The sequence below is a fragment of the Cetorhinus maximus genome, chromosome 2 (assembly GCF_964194155.1).
Source record: "Cetorhinus maximus chromosome 2, sCetMax3.hap1.1, whole genome shotgun sequence".
NCBI classification, from domain to species: Eukaryota; Metazoa; Chordata; class Chondrichthyes; order Lamniformes; family Cetorhinidae; genus Cetorhinus; species Cetorhinus maximus.
Window position 1 is genome coordinate 406426 of NC_135880.1, and position 15568 is coordinate 421993.

At 43.2% G+C, this 15568-nt stretch overlaps 1 protein-coding gene across 1 annotated transcript in view; it reads left to right on the plus strand.

The window, feature by feature from the left end:
- Positions 1 to 15568, plus strand: part of nup155 (nucleoporin 155) — a 276126-nt gene that overhangs the window by 201731 nt on the left and 58827 nt on the right. Inside the window, exons 26-27 of the mRNA XM_078557216.1 lie at positions 596 to 700; positions 9448 to 9602. Coding sequence (XP_078413342.1) covers positions 596 to 700; positions 9448 to 9602 — 260 coding nt within the window. The remainder of the gene's footprint in view (positions 1 to 595; positions 701 to 9447; positions 9603 to 15568) is intronic.

Here is a 15568-nt window from a genome sequence, read left to right on the forward strand (position 1 = left end):
CCTGTTCCTATGTTCCTAAACCCTTCTTTCTGACATGAGCCCTTTAGCTATATGTTAACTCCCCTGATTTGTCATCCCTGTGCCAATTTGCACATGGCTTGGGCAGTATTTCTCAAAGCCTGCTTTTTAATTTGGCTCTTAACTCCTGTTCCTTGCTCAGCAGGCCCTCCTCCCTGCTCCTACCCATGTTGTTTGTCCTGATGTGGACCACAACAACTGGTTTGACTCCATTCCTTTCAAAATTCTTCTCTAACCACTTTAAGATATATCTCACCCTGGCATCGAGTAGGCTACACATCCTATGAAACTTTTGTTTGTGGCTTTAGAAAACACTGTCTATCTCCCTGATTATAGAATCCCCATTACAAACACATGGAGCGTGTGTACACCTAATGTTTGGTGTGTTTGTGTGTAGGATGTTGGTGACTTATATTCAGCTGTATGAATGTGTATGTGTGGGTCGAGGTAGGTGTATATGTGAGTTGTGGTGGAGGATGGGTGTACGTGTGGGTGTTAGGGTTTGATATCAAGTGTATGTAAGGGTGTGTAGGTGTAGGGTCTGTATATTGCTTTAACCCTGTTCACTTTTCCGCAGTTTGAACAAATGTTAAAATTGGCTCAGAGGTCAACAGATGAACTCTTCAACATCGCTCTATTTAACTGGCTGATCCAGGCTGACCTGATGGACAAGCTGCTGGAGGTAAGGAACTGAGGCTGAGTTGTTATGGCCTGTGACTGCAGGATGCTTGTTAACCGCCAGTAGAGCTCTCCAGTTGCAGTTTGGTGACTGAGGGAGGAGGTGCTCCTTTCTTCTTCGCATCCGTCTTTACCAAGGAGGTAGATGCTCCCCAGGCCATGGCGACAGACGAGGAAATTCTGTCACTAGAAGGGTTCAAAATTGATAAGGAGGAAGTGTTGAATAGACTGTCGGTACTTAAAGTTGACAAGGCACTGGGACCATATGAGATGCACCCAAGGACATTGAAGGAAGTGAGAATAGAAATTGCAGGGGCACTGGCCATAATCTTTCAGCCTTCCCTAGACTCAAGGGAGGTGCCACAGGACTGGAGAATTGCAAACAACACACCCGTGTTCAAAAAAGGTTGTAAGGATAAGCCCAGCAATTACAGGCCAGTCAGGTTAACTTCAGTGGTGGGCAAGATTCTCAAAACAATTATTCGGGATAGAATTAGTAGTCACATGGAAAAATATAGGTTGATAAGGAAGATTTCTAAAGGAGAAATCATGTTTGACTAACTTGCTGGAGTTTTTTTGAAGAGGTAACAGGAAAGGTTGATGAGGCTAATGCTGTTGATATTTTTTACATGGACTTTGAAAAGGCATTTGACACAGTGCCACACAACAGACTTGTGAGAAAAGGTTAGGGTTAGTTTTTCCAGCTATTTTTATTTTTGTTTCAGATTTCCAGCATCCGCAGTATTTTGCTTTTATCTTTGTGAGAAAAGGTATTACTCGTGGAATAAAAGGGACAGTAGCAGAGTGCATACAAAATTGGCTGAAAAATAGTAAACAAAGTAATGGTCAATGGATATTTTTCAAGCTGGAGAAAGGTTTGTAGTGGAGTTCCCCAGGGGTCGGTATTGGGACTCTTGCTTTCGCTGATATATATTAATGATCTAGATCTTGGTGTGCAGAGGATAATTTCAGAGTTTGCAGATGATACAAAGCCTGGGAGTGTTGTGAACTGCGAGGAGGATGGTGTGGAACTTCAAGATGGCATAGACAAGTTGGTGGAGTGGGCTGATGGGTGGCAGATGAAGTTCAATGCGGAGAAGTGTGAGGTGGTGCATTTTGGTAGAAAGAACATGGACAGACAATATAAAATCAGGGGTGAAATTTTGAAGGGGGTGCAGGAGCAGAAAGACCTGGGTGTATATGTGCATAGAACATTGAAGGTGGCAGGACATGTAGAGAGAGCAGTTAATAAAGCATATAGTATCCTGGGCTTTATTAATAGGGGCATAGAGTGCAAGTGCAGGGAGGTTATGCTGAATTTATATAGGACACTCATTAGACTTCAGCTGGAATATTGTGTATAGTTCTGGGTGCCACATTCTAGGAAGGATGTGAACACATTGGAGAGAGTGCAGAAGAGGTTTACAAGAATAGTTCCAGGGATGAGAAACTTCAGCTATGAGGATAGATTGGAGAGATTGGGACTGTTCTCCTTGGAGAAAAGAAGGCTAAGAGGAGAATTGATAGAGATAAAAGCACAGAGTCTGAGCGTCAACTTGCAGACACTTCCTCCTACCTCCCCCTGGACCATGACCCCACCACTGAACATCAAGCCATTGTTTCCAGGACTGTTACTGACCTTATCTCCTCTGGAGATCTTCCTTCCACAGCTTCCAACCTCATAGTCTCCCAACCTCGGACGGCCCGCTTCTACCTCCTACCCAAAGTCCACAAACAGGACTGTCCCGGCAGACCAATCGTGTCAGCCTGCTCCTGCCCCACGGAACTCGTTTCTTGCTATTTTGACTCCATTCTCTCTCCCCTTGTCCAGTCTCTTCCCACCTACATCCGTGATTCCTCTGACACCCGACATCATAACCGCCTCCTCTTCACCATGGACGTCCAATCCCTCTACACCACCATCCCCCACCGGGATGGTCTGAGGGCTCTCTGCTTCTTCCTCGAACAGAGGCCCGAACAATCTCCATCCACCACTACTCTCCTCCGTCTGGCTGAACTTGTTCTCACACTGAACAATTTCTCTTTAAACTCCTCTCACTTCCTCCAAATAAAAGGTGTGACTATGGGTACCCGTATGGGCCCCAGTTATGCCTGTCTCTTTATGGGGTATGTGGAACATTCCTTGTTCCAGTCCTACTCTGGCCCCCTCCCACAACTCTTTCTCCGGTACATCGATAACTGCTTCGGTGCTGCTTCATGCTCTCGCCTGGACCTGGAAAAAATTATAAATTTTGCTTCCAATTTCCACCCCTCCATCATTTTCACATGGTCCATCACTGACACTTCCCTCCCCTTCCTTGACCTCTCTGTCTCAATTTCTGGTGATAGACTGTCCACCAATATTCATTACAAGCCTACTGACTCCCACAGCTACTTGGACTACAGCTCCTCACACCCCACTTCCTGTAAGGACTCCATCCCATTCTCTCAATTCCTTTGCCTCCATCGCATCTGTTCTGATGATGCCACTTTCCAAAACAGTTCTTCTGACATGTCTTCCTTCTTCCTTAACCGAGGTTTTCCACCCATGGTGGTTGACAGGGCCCTCAACCGTGTCCTGCCCATCTCCCGCGCATCCACCCTCACTCCTTCCTCTCCCTCCCAGAAACATGATAGGGTCCTCCTTGTCCTCACTTATCACCCCACCAGCCTCTGCATTCAAAGGATCATCCTCTGCCATTTCTGCCAACTCCAGCATGATGCCACCACCAAACACATCTTCCCTTCACCCCCCCCCTGGTGGCATTCCGCAGGGATCGTTCCTTCCGGGACACCCTGGTCCACTCCTCCATCACCCCCTACACCTCAACCCCCTTCCATGGCACCTTCCCATGCAACCACAGAAGGTGCTACACCTGCCCCTTTACTTCCCCCCTCCTCACCGTCCAAGGGCCCAAACACTCCTTTCAAGTGAAGCAGCATTTCACTTGCACTTCCCTCAATTTAGTCTACTGCATCCGCTGCTCCCAATGCGGTCTCCTCTACATTGGAGAGACCAAACGCAGACTGGGTGACCGCTTTGCAGAACACCTTCGGTCTGACCGCAAGCATGACCCAGACCTCCCTGTCGCTTGCCATTTCAACACTCCACCCTGCTCTCATGCCCACATGTCCGTCCTTGGCCTGCTGCAATGTTCCAGTGAAGCTCAACGCAAACTGGAGGAACAGCACCTCATCTTCCGACTAGGCACTCTACAGCCTTCCGAACTTAACATTGAGTTCAACAACTTCAGATCATGAACTCTCTCCTCCATCCCCACCCCCTTTCCGATCCCTTTTTTCCAATAATTTATAATTTTTAAAATATATTTTTCTTTTCCCACCTATTTTTAAATTTATTTCGATCTCCCCCTTTTAGCCCATTTCGATCCCTTCCCCCCACCCCACCCCCACTAGGGCTATCTGTCACTTGTCCTGCTTTCTACCCTTAATGTTGCCATTAGCACATTCCTTTTTTAACTTCCTCCAGTTTATCCTTTTGTCTATGACACCTTTGGCAATCTCTTCTTTGCCTCCACCTATCACTGGCCCTCTATCCAGCTCTACTTGTCCCACCCCCCCTCAACCAGCTTATATTTCACCTCATTTCTATATTCTCTCAGTTCTGACGAAGAGTCATACGGACTCAAAACATTAACTGGTTTCCTCTCCACAGATGCTGTCAGTCCTGCTGAGTTTTTCCAGCTATTTTTGTTTTTGTTTCAGATTTCCAGCATCCGCAGTATTTTGCTTTTAGCCCAGCTTTTCTACTTTGTTTTAACCTCCCTAAACCACTTCAAGAGTTGCAAAACCTCATTAAAAATAAACAAAAACATAAAAACACAAACAAAGCCTTCAGATTTACAGGCAACTTTTAAAATGAAACTAAAACTCAAGTTCCCCCTTTCTTAACACAGAAACACAAATCAAACTTAAACTTAAAGCTAAAACTCATTCCTAACATCCGCAAGTACAATATAACTTACTTAAACTATAGTCTAGTTCCTAACATCATCCACTTCCTTTTAGAAGAAAGATGCAAACTATTAATTTATTACTTAAGCCGTGTCCCCTGCCTCTCTTGAAGATTGCCCTTTGAGTCCTTAATAGGCCCAATTGTTTCCCTAGCTAACTCTTACAATTTATGGGTTCAATTTAATACGTGTACCCAGGATGTGGGGGATATCTTTGTGTACACTGGAGTAATTGCAACCCACTGTGTCTAATTTTACTGGAAACATATTGATCATCTCGTAACCTTCTAAACTCAAGGGGATACAAGTCAGGTCCCCTTGCTGACCCGGTTCTGTTATTCTGAACGTTTGATTTATTGGCAACCCTTCTCCACAGATGATGAGCTTGCTTTGGGAAGGTTGTTTTCACTTGTGAATTGTATCATTTCGGAAGATGTTTGGTGTAAACAATGGTGTATTTTGAGAGCAGCTTGCATACAGGGAACTGATTGGATAGTGAGCACACTGCATTTAGCAAGGAGTGAACCCCTTGCTATTTTTTTACGTAGGCCTATTTCTGTGTTGGATATCCTTTCAGCCCATACTATGGTTTATATTTCTCACACGCCTCCTCCCTTGTATTATCGTAGTCCTCTGTTCCCTTCTCCCTCATATGCTTATCTTGCTTCCCCTTAAATGCATCTGTACTAGTCACTTCAACCACTCCCTATGGTAGCAAGTTCCAAATTCTCATCACTCTTTGGGTTTAGAAGTTTTTTCTGAATTCCCTATTGGATTTCTTGACGACTATCATATATTGATGGCCTCTAGTTATGCTCTTCCCCACAAGAAGAAACGTTCTCTCTGTATTCACTCTATCAAAACCTTTCATCATTTTAAAGAGCTCTATTAAGTCAGCCCTCAGCCTTTTATCAAGAGAGAAGAGACCCAGCCTGTTAATCCTTTCCTCATATGTATACCCACACATTTCTGGGGTCATCCTTATAAATCTTCTCTCCACCCTCCAGTGTCACTATGTCCTTTATACAATATAGCAACAAAAAGTTTATGCAGTACTTTTAAATGTGGTTTAACCAACGTTCAATATAGATTTAGCATAACTTCCCTACTTTTCAATATCCCTCTAGAAATAAAACCCAGGGCTTGGTATTCTTTTTTAATTGACTTGCTAACCTGTGGCACCAATTTCAGTGATTGATGTATTTGGACTCCCAAGATTCCTTTGTTCCTCTACCCCACCTAGACTTGCACCTTCTGAATATTAAATGACCTCCTTATTCTCCCTACCAAAATATGCTGTCTTTGTCTGAAGCAGCCTTTCTTCTTTACCACTTGGGAATCCACAATTTAATCTGAATTGCTCCTGTCCAATTACACATTCTGCAGAAGACTTGTGCATTTGGAAGAAATCAGCCTCTTATTTTCAGAACTCACATTTTTTAACTTGGAGTCATAGAAGGAGGCCATCAGCTCATCATGTGCATGCCAGCTCTTTGAAAAAGCTATCTGATAGCCCCATTCCCCTGCTCTTTCCACACAGCCCTGCAAATTTTTCCCTTGCAAGTATTTATTAACTTCACAACACAAAATGGAAAAAGTCAACAGGTCGGACAGCATCTGTGGGGAGAAAGACAGAGTTAACGTTTCGAATCCATATGACTCTTCAGAGCTAAGAGAAGTAAAAATGTGATGAAATTTGTACTGTTTAAGGGGGGTGGAGCAGGTGAAGATGGATTCAAGGCCAGCGATAGGTGGAGTCAAAGGAGAGATTGCTGAAGATGTCATAAACAAAAGGACAAAGGGGTGTTAATGGTTGTGGTACTGGCTAAAGGAGGTGCTGATGGTGGCATTAAGGTCACAAAGCAGAACGTGATAATAGCTAGACCAGGGTAAGCACTCTGGAAAGAACAATATGAACAAGTGGGTGTGGGATTGAGAGAGGAAAAAGATTGAAAATAGGGTAAAAAGTGGGGATAAAACAATGGAAATAAATTTTTAAAATAATAATAATTGTAAAAATAAGTGGAAAAATATATAAAATAAATAATAAAGATGAATATTGAAAAAGGGGTGAGCATGGAGGAGTGTGTTCATGGACTGAAGTTGTTGAACTCAATATTCAGTCTGGAAGGCTGTAAAGTGCCTAATCGGAAGATGAGGTGCTGTTCCTCCAGTTTGCGTTGGGCTTCACTGGAACATTGCAGCAGGCCAAGGACGGACTTGTGCGCATGACAGCAGGCTGGGGTGTTGAAATGGCAAGCGACAGGAAGGTCTGGGTCATGCTTGCCAGCAGACTGAAGGTGTTCTGCAAAGCGGACACCCTGGTCCACTCCTCCATCACCACCTGCACCTCAACCCCCTCCCATGGCACCTTCCCATGCAATCGCAGAAGGTGCAGCACCTGCCCCTTTACCTCCCCCCTCCTCATCATCCAAGGGCCCAAACACTCCTTTTGGGTGAAGCAGCGCTTCCCTTGCACTTCCCTCAATTTGGTCTACTGCATTCGCTGCTCCCAACGCGGTCTCCTCTATTTTGGAGAGACCAAGCGTCGACAGGGTGACAACTTTGTGGAACACCTTCGGTCTGTCCACAAGCATTACCCAGACCTCCCTGTCGCTTGCCATTTCAACACCCCATCCTGCTCTCATGCCCACATGTCCGTCCTTGGCCTGCTGCAGTGTTCTAGTGAAGCTCAACGCAAACTGGAGGAACAGCACCTCATCTTCTGACTAGGCACTTTACAGCCTTCCGGACTTGACATTGAGTTCAACAACTTCAAACCATGAGCTCTCTCCTCCATCCTCACGCCTCTTTTCTATATTCATTTTTATTTTTATGTTTGATCTTTTTTCCACTTATTTTTATTATCATTATTATTTTTTAAATTATTTTCCATTTTTATTTATTGTTTTATCCCCACCTTTTAGCCTATTTTTGACCTTTTTCCCCCCTCACCCCAACCCCACTAGGGGGTCTGTCACTGTTTCATATTGTTCTTTCCAGAGTGCTTACCCTGGTCCGGCTATTATCACATTCTGCTTTCTATCCTTAATGTCACCATTAGCACCTCCTTTAGCCAGTACCACCATCAACACCCTTTTGACTATTTGTTTATGACGTCTCTGGTAATCTCTCCTTTGCCTCCACTTATCGCTGGCCTTCTATCCAGCCTCGCCTGCTCCGCCCCCTTAAACAGTATAAATTTCACCACATTTTTACTACTCTTAGCTCTGAAGAAGAGTCAGACAGACTCGAAACATTATCTCCTGTCTTTCTCTGGTGCTGTCAGACCTGCTCAGTTTTTCCAGCATTTTTTATTTTTGTTTCAGATTTCCAGCATCCGCAGTATTTTGCCTTTATTAAATTCACTTTTGAATGTTGCGATTGAATCTGCTTCACCATCTGACCATGCATTATTATAGACTCATAGACGTTTACAGCACAGAAGGAGGCCATTCAGTCTGTCATGTTTGTCCCTGTCATCAAAGATCTGACTACACTAATCCCATTTTCCAGTGATTGACCCATTGCCCTGAAGGCTATGGCAATGCAAGTGAACATGTAAATATTTCTTAAATGTTGCCAGAGTTTCTGACTCATCCACCCTTTCAGGCAGTGAGTTCCAGACCCCTGCCACCCTCTGGGTGAAAATACTTCTCAACTCCCCTCTTAGCCTTCTACCTCTTAATTTAAATCTATGCCCCCTGGTTATTGACCCCCTCCACTAATAGAAAAAGTACCTTCCTACCCACCCTATCTATGCCCCTCATAATCTTATACACCTCTATCAGGTCCCCCCTCACTGCTCCAAGGAAAACACCTCAGCCTATCCAACTTTTCCTCCTAGCTCAGACCCTCCAGCCCAGGCAGCATCCTGGTAAATCTCCTCTGCATCCTCTCCAGTGCAGTCACATTCTTCCTATAATGTGGTGACCAGAACTGCATGCAGTACTCCAGCTGTGGCCTAACCAGTGTTTTATACAGTCGCAGCATAGCCTCCCTGCTCTTGTATTCTATGCCTCGGCTAATAAAGGCAAGTATCCCATGTGCCTTCTGAACCACCTTATCTACCTGCCCTGTTACCTTCAGGGATCTGTGGATATGCACACCAAGGTCCCTTCAGTTCCTACCATTTTTAGTGTAATCCCTTGCCTTGTTAGCCCTCCCCAAGTGCATTATCTGACACTTTTCCAGATTGAATTCCATTTGCCACTGTTCTGCCCACCTGACCAGTCCATTGATATCCTCCTGCAGTTTACGGCTATCCTCCTCACTATTTACCACCCTACCAATTTTTGTGGTCTTCTGCGAACTTTTTAATCATGCCCCCTACATTTAAGTCCAAATCATTTATGTACACCACAAATAGCAAGCGCCCAAGCCCTGTGGAACCCCACTAGAAACAGACTTCCAGTCACATTAACATCCCTCTACCATCACCCTCTGTTTCCTGCCTCTCAGCCAATTTTGGATCCAACGTGCCACTTTGCCTTGGATCCCATGGGCTCTTTCTTTCTTGACCAGTCTGCCATGATGGACCTTATCAAAAGCCTTGCTAAAGTCCATGTAGACCACATCAAATACATTACCCTCATCAACAGTTACCTCTGGTTACCTCCACAAAAAATTCGATCAAATTTGTCAAACATGACCTTCCCTTAATAAATCTATGCTGACTATTCCTGATTAATCCATGTCTCTCCAAGTGCAGATATATTCTGTCCCTCAGAATTCTTTCTAGTAACTTGCCTTGCGAATATTCGATGTTTCTGTGCAGGTAAATTCTCCGTTTCTTGAGCCATATTTAGTTCGGATGGCGAAGCAGGATCAGAACAAGGTTCGCTACATGGACTTGCTTTGGAGATACTACGAGAAAAACCGGAGTTTCAGCAATGCTGCAAGAATCCTGGCTCGCCTTGCAGACATGCACAGGTAGGGAGCAAGGGTACTGATCCTCCACCAAGCCCTGTATGTTTGAGTAAAACCCACTGACTAATTGTACAGAGTTGTTGTTTATTCAAGGTAAAGGTCACTTACTGTGTAGATGTACAGTTATTAATTTGCTGACCCAATATAAGTGTGGAGTGTTCCATCCTAGCCACTTCTTTTAAGACCCTAGAATGAAGTCCAGAAATGTAATAATCTTCCCTTGTTTACCTATGAAACCTTTGTAAGTTGTATAAGTCCTTTGACACTTCTAAACTCCCTTTGAAACTTAACAATTGAAAAGACAAGTTTCTACTTAACTTATAATGCAAATTTCAAACCCAGCCTATTTGCCCGTACAACTTCAACTTCACCAAAGCCTCTCATTACAAAGGCATGCATCTATCACCTTTACCTTTCATCTCTCTGCTCCCACAGACAAACTGTCTTTACTGATCTTCCCCCAGTTTAATTACACACATGTGCGTGCACACACAAACACACACGCACATTCACTCACTCTGCCTTCTTTACAGAATACCACCATATTCGAAAAAAATATATTTAGAAAAACACCCCATCTTCACAATTTGCTGCCAAACAACCGGCTGCGTTGTCCTGGATGGTGTCAAGCTTCATGAGTGTTGTTGGAGCTGCACTCATCCAGCCAAGTGAGGAGTATTCCATCACACTCCTGACCTGTGCTTTGTAGATGGTGGACAGGCTTTGCAGAGTCAGGAGGTGAGTTACTCGCTGCAAAATGCCTAGCCTCTGACCTGCTCTTGTAGCCACAGTATTTATATGGCTAGTCCAGTTCAGTTTCTGGTCAATGGTATCCCCAGGATGTTGATAGCAGGGGATTCGGCGATGGTAATGTCATTGGGTGATGGTTAGATTTTCTCTTGTTGGAGATGGTCATTGCCTGGCATTTGTGTGGCGCAAATGTTATGAATTGAAAGAGAAGGCGTACGATGCTAATGATATTAGCAGTAGCCAGAAAACTAGAAACATTTTAGAAACCAGCAAAGGATGACTAAAAATGATGGAGGGGAAAATTAGAGTATGAGAATATGCGAACAAGACATATAAAAGCACACAGTAAAATCTTCTACAAGTATACAAAAAGGATAAGAGGAGCTGAAGTAAACATTAGTCCCTTAAAGGGTGAGGCTGGGAAATTAATAATGGAAAACCAGGAACTAGCAGACTTGGAACAAGTATTTTATATCTGTCTTCATATTAGTAGACACAAAAGCCATCCCAAGATTAGTAGACAATCAAGAGGCAAAAGGGAGGGAGGAACTTAAAGCAGCCATTATCACAAGAGAGCGAGTACTGAGAAAACAAATGGAATTAAATGTTGACAAGTCCCTTGGACTTGATGGCCTAAATTCTAGGGCCTTAAAGGAAGTGGCTGCAGAGTTAGTGAATGTGTTGGTTGTAATCTCCCAAAACTCCCCCCCCCCCGCCTCATGATAAGATTCCCAACGCTTGGAATACCTTACGTGTACCAACACTATTCAAGAAAGGAGAGAGACAGAAAGTAGAGAACTGTAGGCCAGTTAGTCTAACATTTGTCATTGGGAAAATGCTGGAATCCATTATTAAGGAAGTAGGAACAGGAAATTTAGAAAATCATACTACTGTCAGGCAGAGTCAACATGGTTTTGTGAAAGAGAAATAGTGTCACAGTACCTTTACAGCACAGAAAGAGGCCATTCAGTCCATCGCGTCTGCACTGCCTCTCAACGAGCATTCCACCTAGCCCCACTCTTGTGTCTTATCCCCATAATTCTCTCTTTTCAGATAGCAATCCAATTCCCTTCTGAATACCTTGATCGAACCTACCTCCACACCCTTTCAGGAAGTTTGTTCCAGACTCCAGCCACCCTCTGAGTGAAACAATTTTTCCTCACATCACATTTACTCCCTTTGCCAATTATTTTGAATCTGTGCCCTCCTAGTTCTTGATGCTGTCTTGAGTGGGAACAGTTTCTCACTATTTACCCTGTCCATACCCCTCAGGACCTTGAATACCCCTATCAAGTCTCCTCTCAGCCTTCTTTCCTCTAAGGAAAACAGTCCCAACTTGTCTAATCTATCCTTATAGCCACAGTTCTTCATCCCGGGAATCATTCTTGTGAATCTCCTCTGCACTGTCTACAATTCCTTCACATCCTTCCTCAAGTATGGCACCCAGAACTGGATGCAGTACTCCAGATGAGGCCTAACTAGTGTCTTATACAAGTTCAACATGACCTCCATAAGACGTAGGAGCAGAAGTAGGCCATTTAGCCCATCAAGTCTGCTCTGCCATTCAGTGAGATCATGGCTGACCTGATAATCCTCAACTCCACTTTCCTGCCTTTTCTCCGGAACCCTTGATCCCCTTACTGATTAAAAATCTGTCTATCTCAGCCTTGAATATACTTAACGACCCAGCCTCTACAGCCCTCTGCAGTAAAGAATTCTACAGATTGACTAGCCTCTGAGAGAAGAAATTCCTCCTCATCTCTGTTTTAAATGAGCGACCCCTTACTCTGAGATTATGCCCTCTGGTCCCAGACTCTCCCACAAGGGGAAACAACCTCTCAGCATCTACCCTGTCAAGCCCCCTAAGAATCTTTTATGTTTTAATAAGGTCACCTCTCATTCTTCTAAATGCCAATGAGTACAGGCCTAACCTACTCAACCTTTCCTCATAAGAAAATCCCTCCATCCCTGGGATCAACCTAGTGAACCTTCTCTGGACTGCCTCCAATGCCAGTACATCTTTTCTTAGATAAGAGGACCAAAACTGCTCACAGTATTCTAGGTATGGTCTAACTAGTGCCGTGTATAATTTTAACAAGACTTCCCTATTTTTATACTCCATTCCCTTTGAAATACAGACCAACATTCCATTGCTTTCCCTATTACCTGTTGAACTTGTATGTTAGCTTTTTGGGATTCATGCACCAGGACTCCCAAATCCCTCTGTGCTGTAGCTTTCTGCAGTCATTCTCCATTTAAATAACATTCAGCTCCTCTATTCTTCCTGCCAAAGTGCACAACTTCACATTTTCCCACATTATATTCCTAACAGCACCGTAAACGTACCTATACCACATGGACTGCAGTGGTTCAAGAAGGCAGCTCACCACCACCTTCTCAAGGGCAATAAGGGATGGGCAATAAATGCTGGCCCAACCAGCGAAGCCCATATCCCGTGAATGAATTTTTAAAAAACTGCCACTTTTTTGCCCACTCACTTAACCTGTCTCTATCCCTCTGTAGACTCCTTGTGTCATCCTCAACACTTGTCTTCCTACCTATTTTTGTATCATCTGCAAATTTGGTGATAGTACATTCACTTCCCTCATCTAAGTCAATATATATAGTAAATAATTGTAGCCCTAGCACTGATCCCTGTGGCACTCCACTTGTTACAGGTTGCCATCCTGAAAATACCCCCCTTATGCCAACTCTGTTTTCTATTAGTTAGCCAATCCTCTGTCCATGCTAATATACTACCCCCAACTTGGGCTCTTATCTTATTAAGTAGCCTGATGTGAGGTACCTTACTGAACGCCTTTTGGAAATCCAAATATATTACATCTACTGGTTCCCCTTTATCTATCCTACTTGCTACCTCCTCAAAGAATTCTAATAAATTTGTCAGGCGTGATTTCCCCTTCATGAAGCCATGCTGACTCTGTTTTATTAGATTATGTAATTGTAAATGCTCTACTATTACATCCTTTATAATAGACTAACATTTTCCCAATTCCATATGTTAAGCTAACTGGCCTATAGTTACCTGTTTTTTGTCTCTCTCCCATTTTGAATAAGGGCCATTGGCCGTTCTCCAATCCTCTGGGACTTTTCCAGAATCTAAGGATTCTTGGAAAATTACTACCAGTGCATCCACTATCTCTGTAGCTACTTTTTTTAATATCTTAGGATCCAACTCATCAGGTCCAGGGGACTTATCGGCCTTAGGCCCCATTAGTTTCCTTAGTGCTTTTTCTCTAGTGATAGTTATTGTATTTATTTCCTCCCCCACTTTTACCCCTTGATTATTTAGTATTGGAATGTTATTAATGTCTTCTACCGTGGAGACTGAAGCAAAGTATTTATTCAACTCCCATGCCATTTCCTGGTCCCCCCATTAGTATTTCCCCTGCCTCATTCTCTAAGGGGCCTATGTTCACTTTGTTCTCTCTCTTTCCTTTTTATATATTTAAAGAAGCTCTTACTGTCCATTTTTATATTACTTGCTAGTTTACCCACAAAGTTTATTTTCTCTCTCTTTATTATTTTTGGTCATCTTTTGTTGGTTTTTAAAACTTTCCTAATCCTCTGGCTTACCACTAATCTTTGGCACATTGTATGCCTTTTCTTTTAATTTGATACTATCCTTAACTTCCTTGGTTAACCATGGCTAGTTTATCCCCTTCCTTGAATCCTTCTTCCTCACTAGGATATATCTTTGTTGTGAGACATGAACTGTTTTCTTAAATGTCTGCCATTGTTCATCAACCATTTTTTCTGCTAAAATCCTATCCCAGTCCACTCCAGCCAACTGTGCCCTCATTCCTTCATAATTACCCTTATTTAAGTTTAGCACTGTTGTTTCTGACCCAAGCTTCTCACTCTCAAACTGAACGCTAAATTCTACCATATTATGGTCACTGTTTCCTATGGTATCTTTTATCCTGAGATCATTTAGTAAACCTGCCTCTTTACACGTTACCAGATCCAAAATAGCCTGACCCCTGGTCGAATCCATAACACATTGTTCTAGGAATCTGTCCTGAATACACTGAATTCTTGCTCATGGCTACCTTTGCCAATTTGATTTTCCCAATCTACATGAAGATTAAAGTGACCCATGATTAATGTACTGCCTTTTTTTACATGCCCTCACTATCTCCTGATTTATTCTCTTGATTTATTCCTTACTCTTTTACTCATTGCCCCTATTAATAAATCATAAAATACTATACACTTTATTAACTGCTCTCCCAACATGCCCTGCCATCTTCAGTGACCTATGTACGTATACGCCCAGATACCTCTGTTCCTGCACCTTCGTTAGAGGCTCTCCCTTTATTTTATACTGTCTCACCATATCTTTCCTTCCAAAATTAATCACCTCACACTTCTCTGCATTGAACTTCATCTGCCACTTGTCTGCCCAATCCACCAAAATGTCTATGTCCTTTTTAAGTTCAATACTATCCCCATCACAGTTGACAACATTTCCAATCTTCATGTCATCTGCAAATTTTGAAATCATGCCCTGCTCACCACAGTCTAGGTCATTAAAATATATCAGTAAGAGCAAAGGTCCCAACACTGACCCCTGAGGAACTCCACTGCAGACCTCCCTCCAATTTGAAAATACAACCTTTTATCACTACTCTGTTTCCTGTTACTCAGCTAATTTCTTATCCAAGTGCCTAATTTTCCTTTTGTTCCATGACCTAGAATTTTGTTCGCAAGTCTGTTGTGTGGCACTGTATCAAATGCCTTTTGAAAATCCATATACACCACATCAACAGCATTTCCTTGATAAACTTTTTCTGTTAACTCCTCAAAAAACTGCTGCAAGTTCGTTCAACATTTTCTCTTGATGAATTTCCTTAATTACTGCACATGTCTAAGCGACTATTGATTTTATCCCATACTATAATTTCCAATAGTTTCCCTACCACTGAGGACAAACTGACTGGCCTGTAGTTGCCAGCTTTATTCTTGCACCCCTTTTTGAACAAGGGTGCAACATTCGCAGTTCTCCAGTCCTCTGGCATCTCCCCTGTGTCTAAGAAAGACTGTAGGATTCTCACTGGTGCCTCTGCAGTTTCGACTCTCACTTCCCTCCATATCCTTGGATGCATTTCATCCGGCCCTGGTACCTTATCTATTGTAAGTAAAGATAGCCTTTCCGACACCACCACCTTCTCGATTGTAAGTTCTTTTAGTGTACC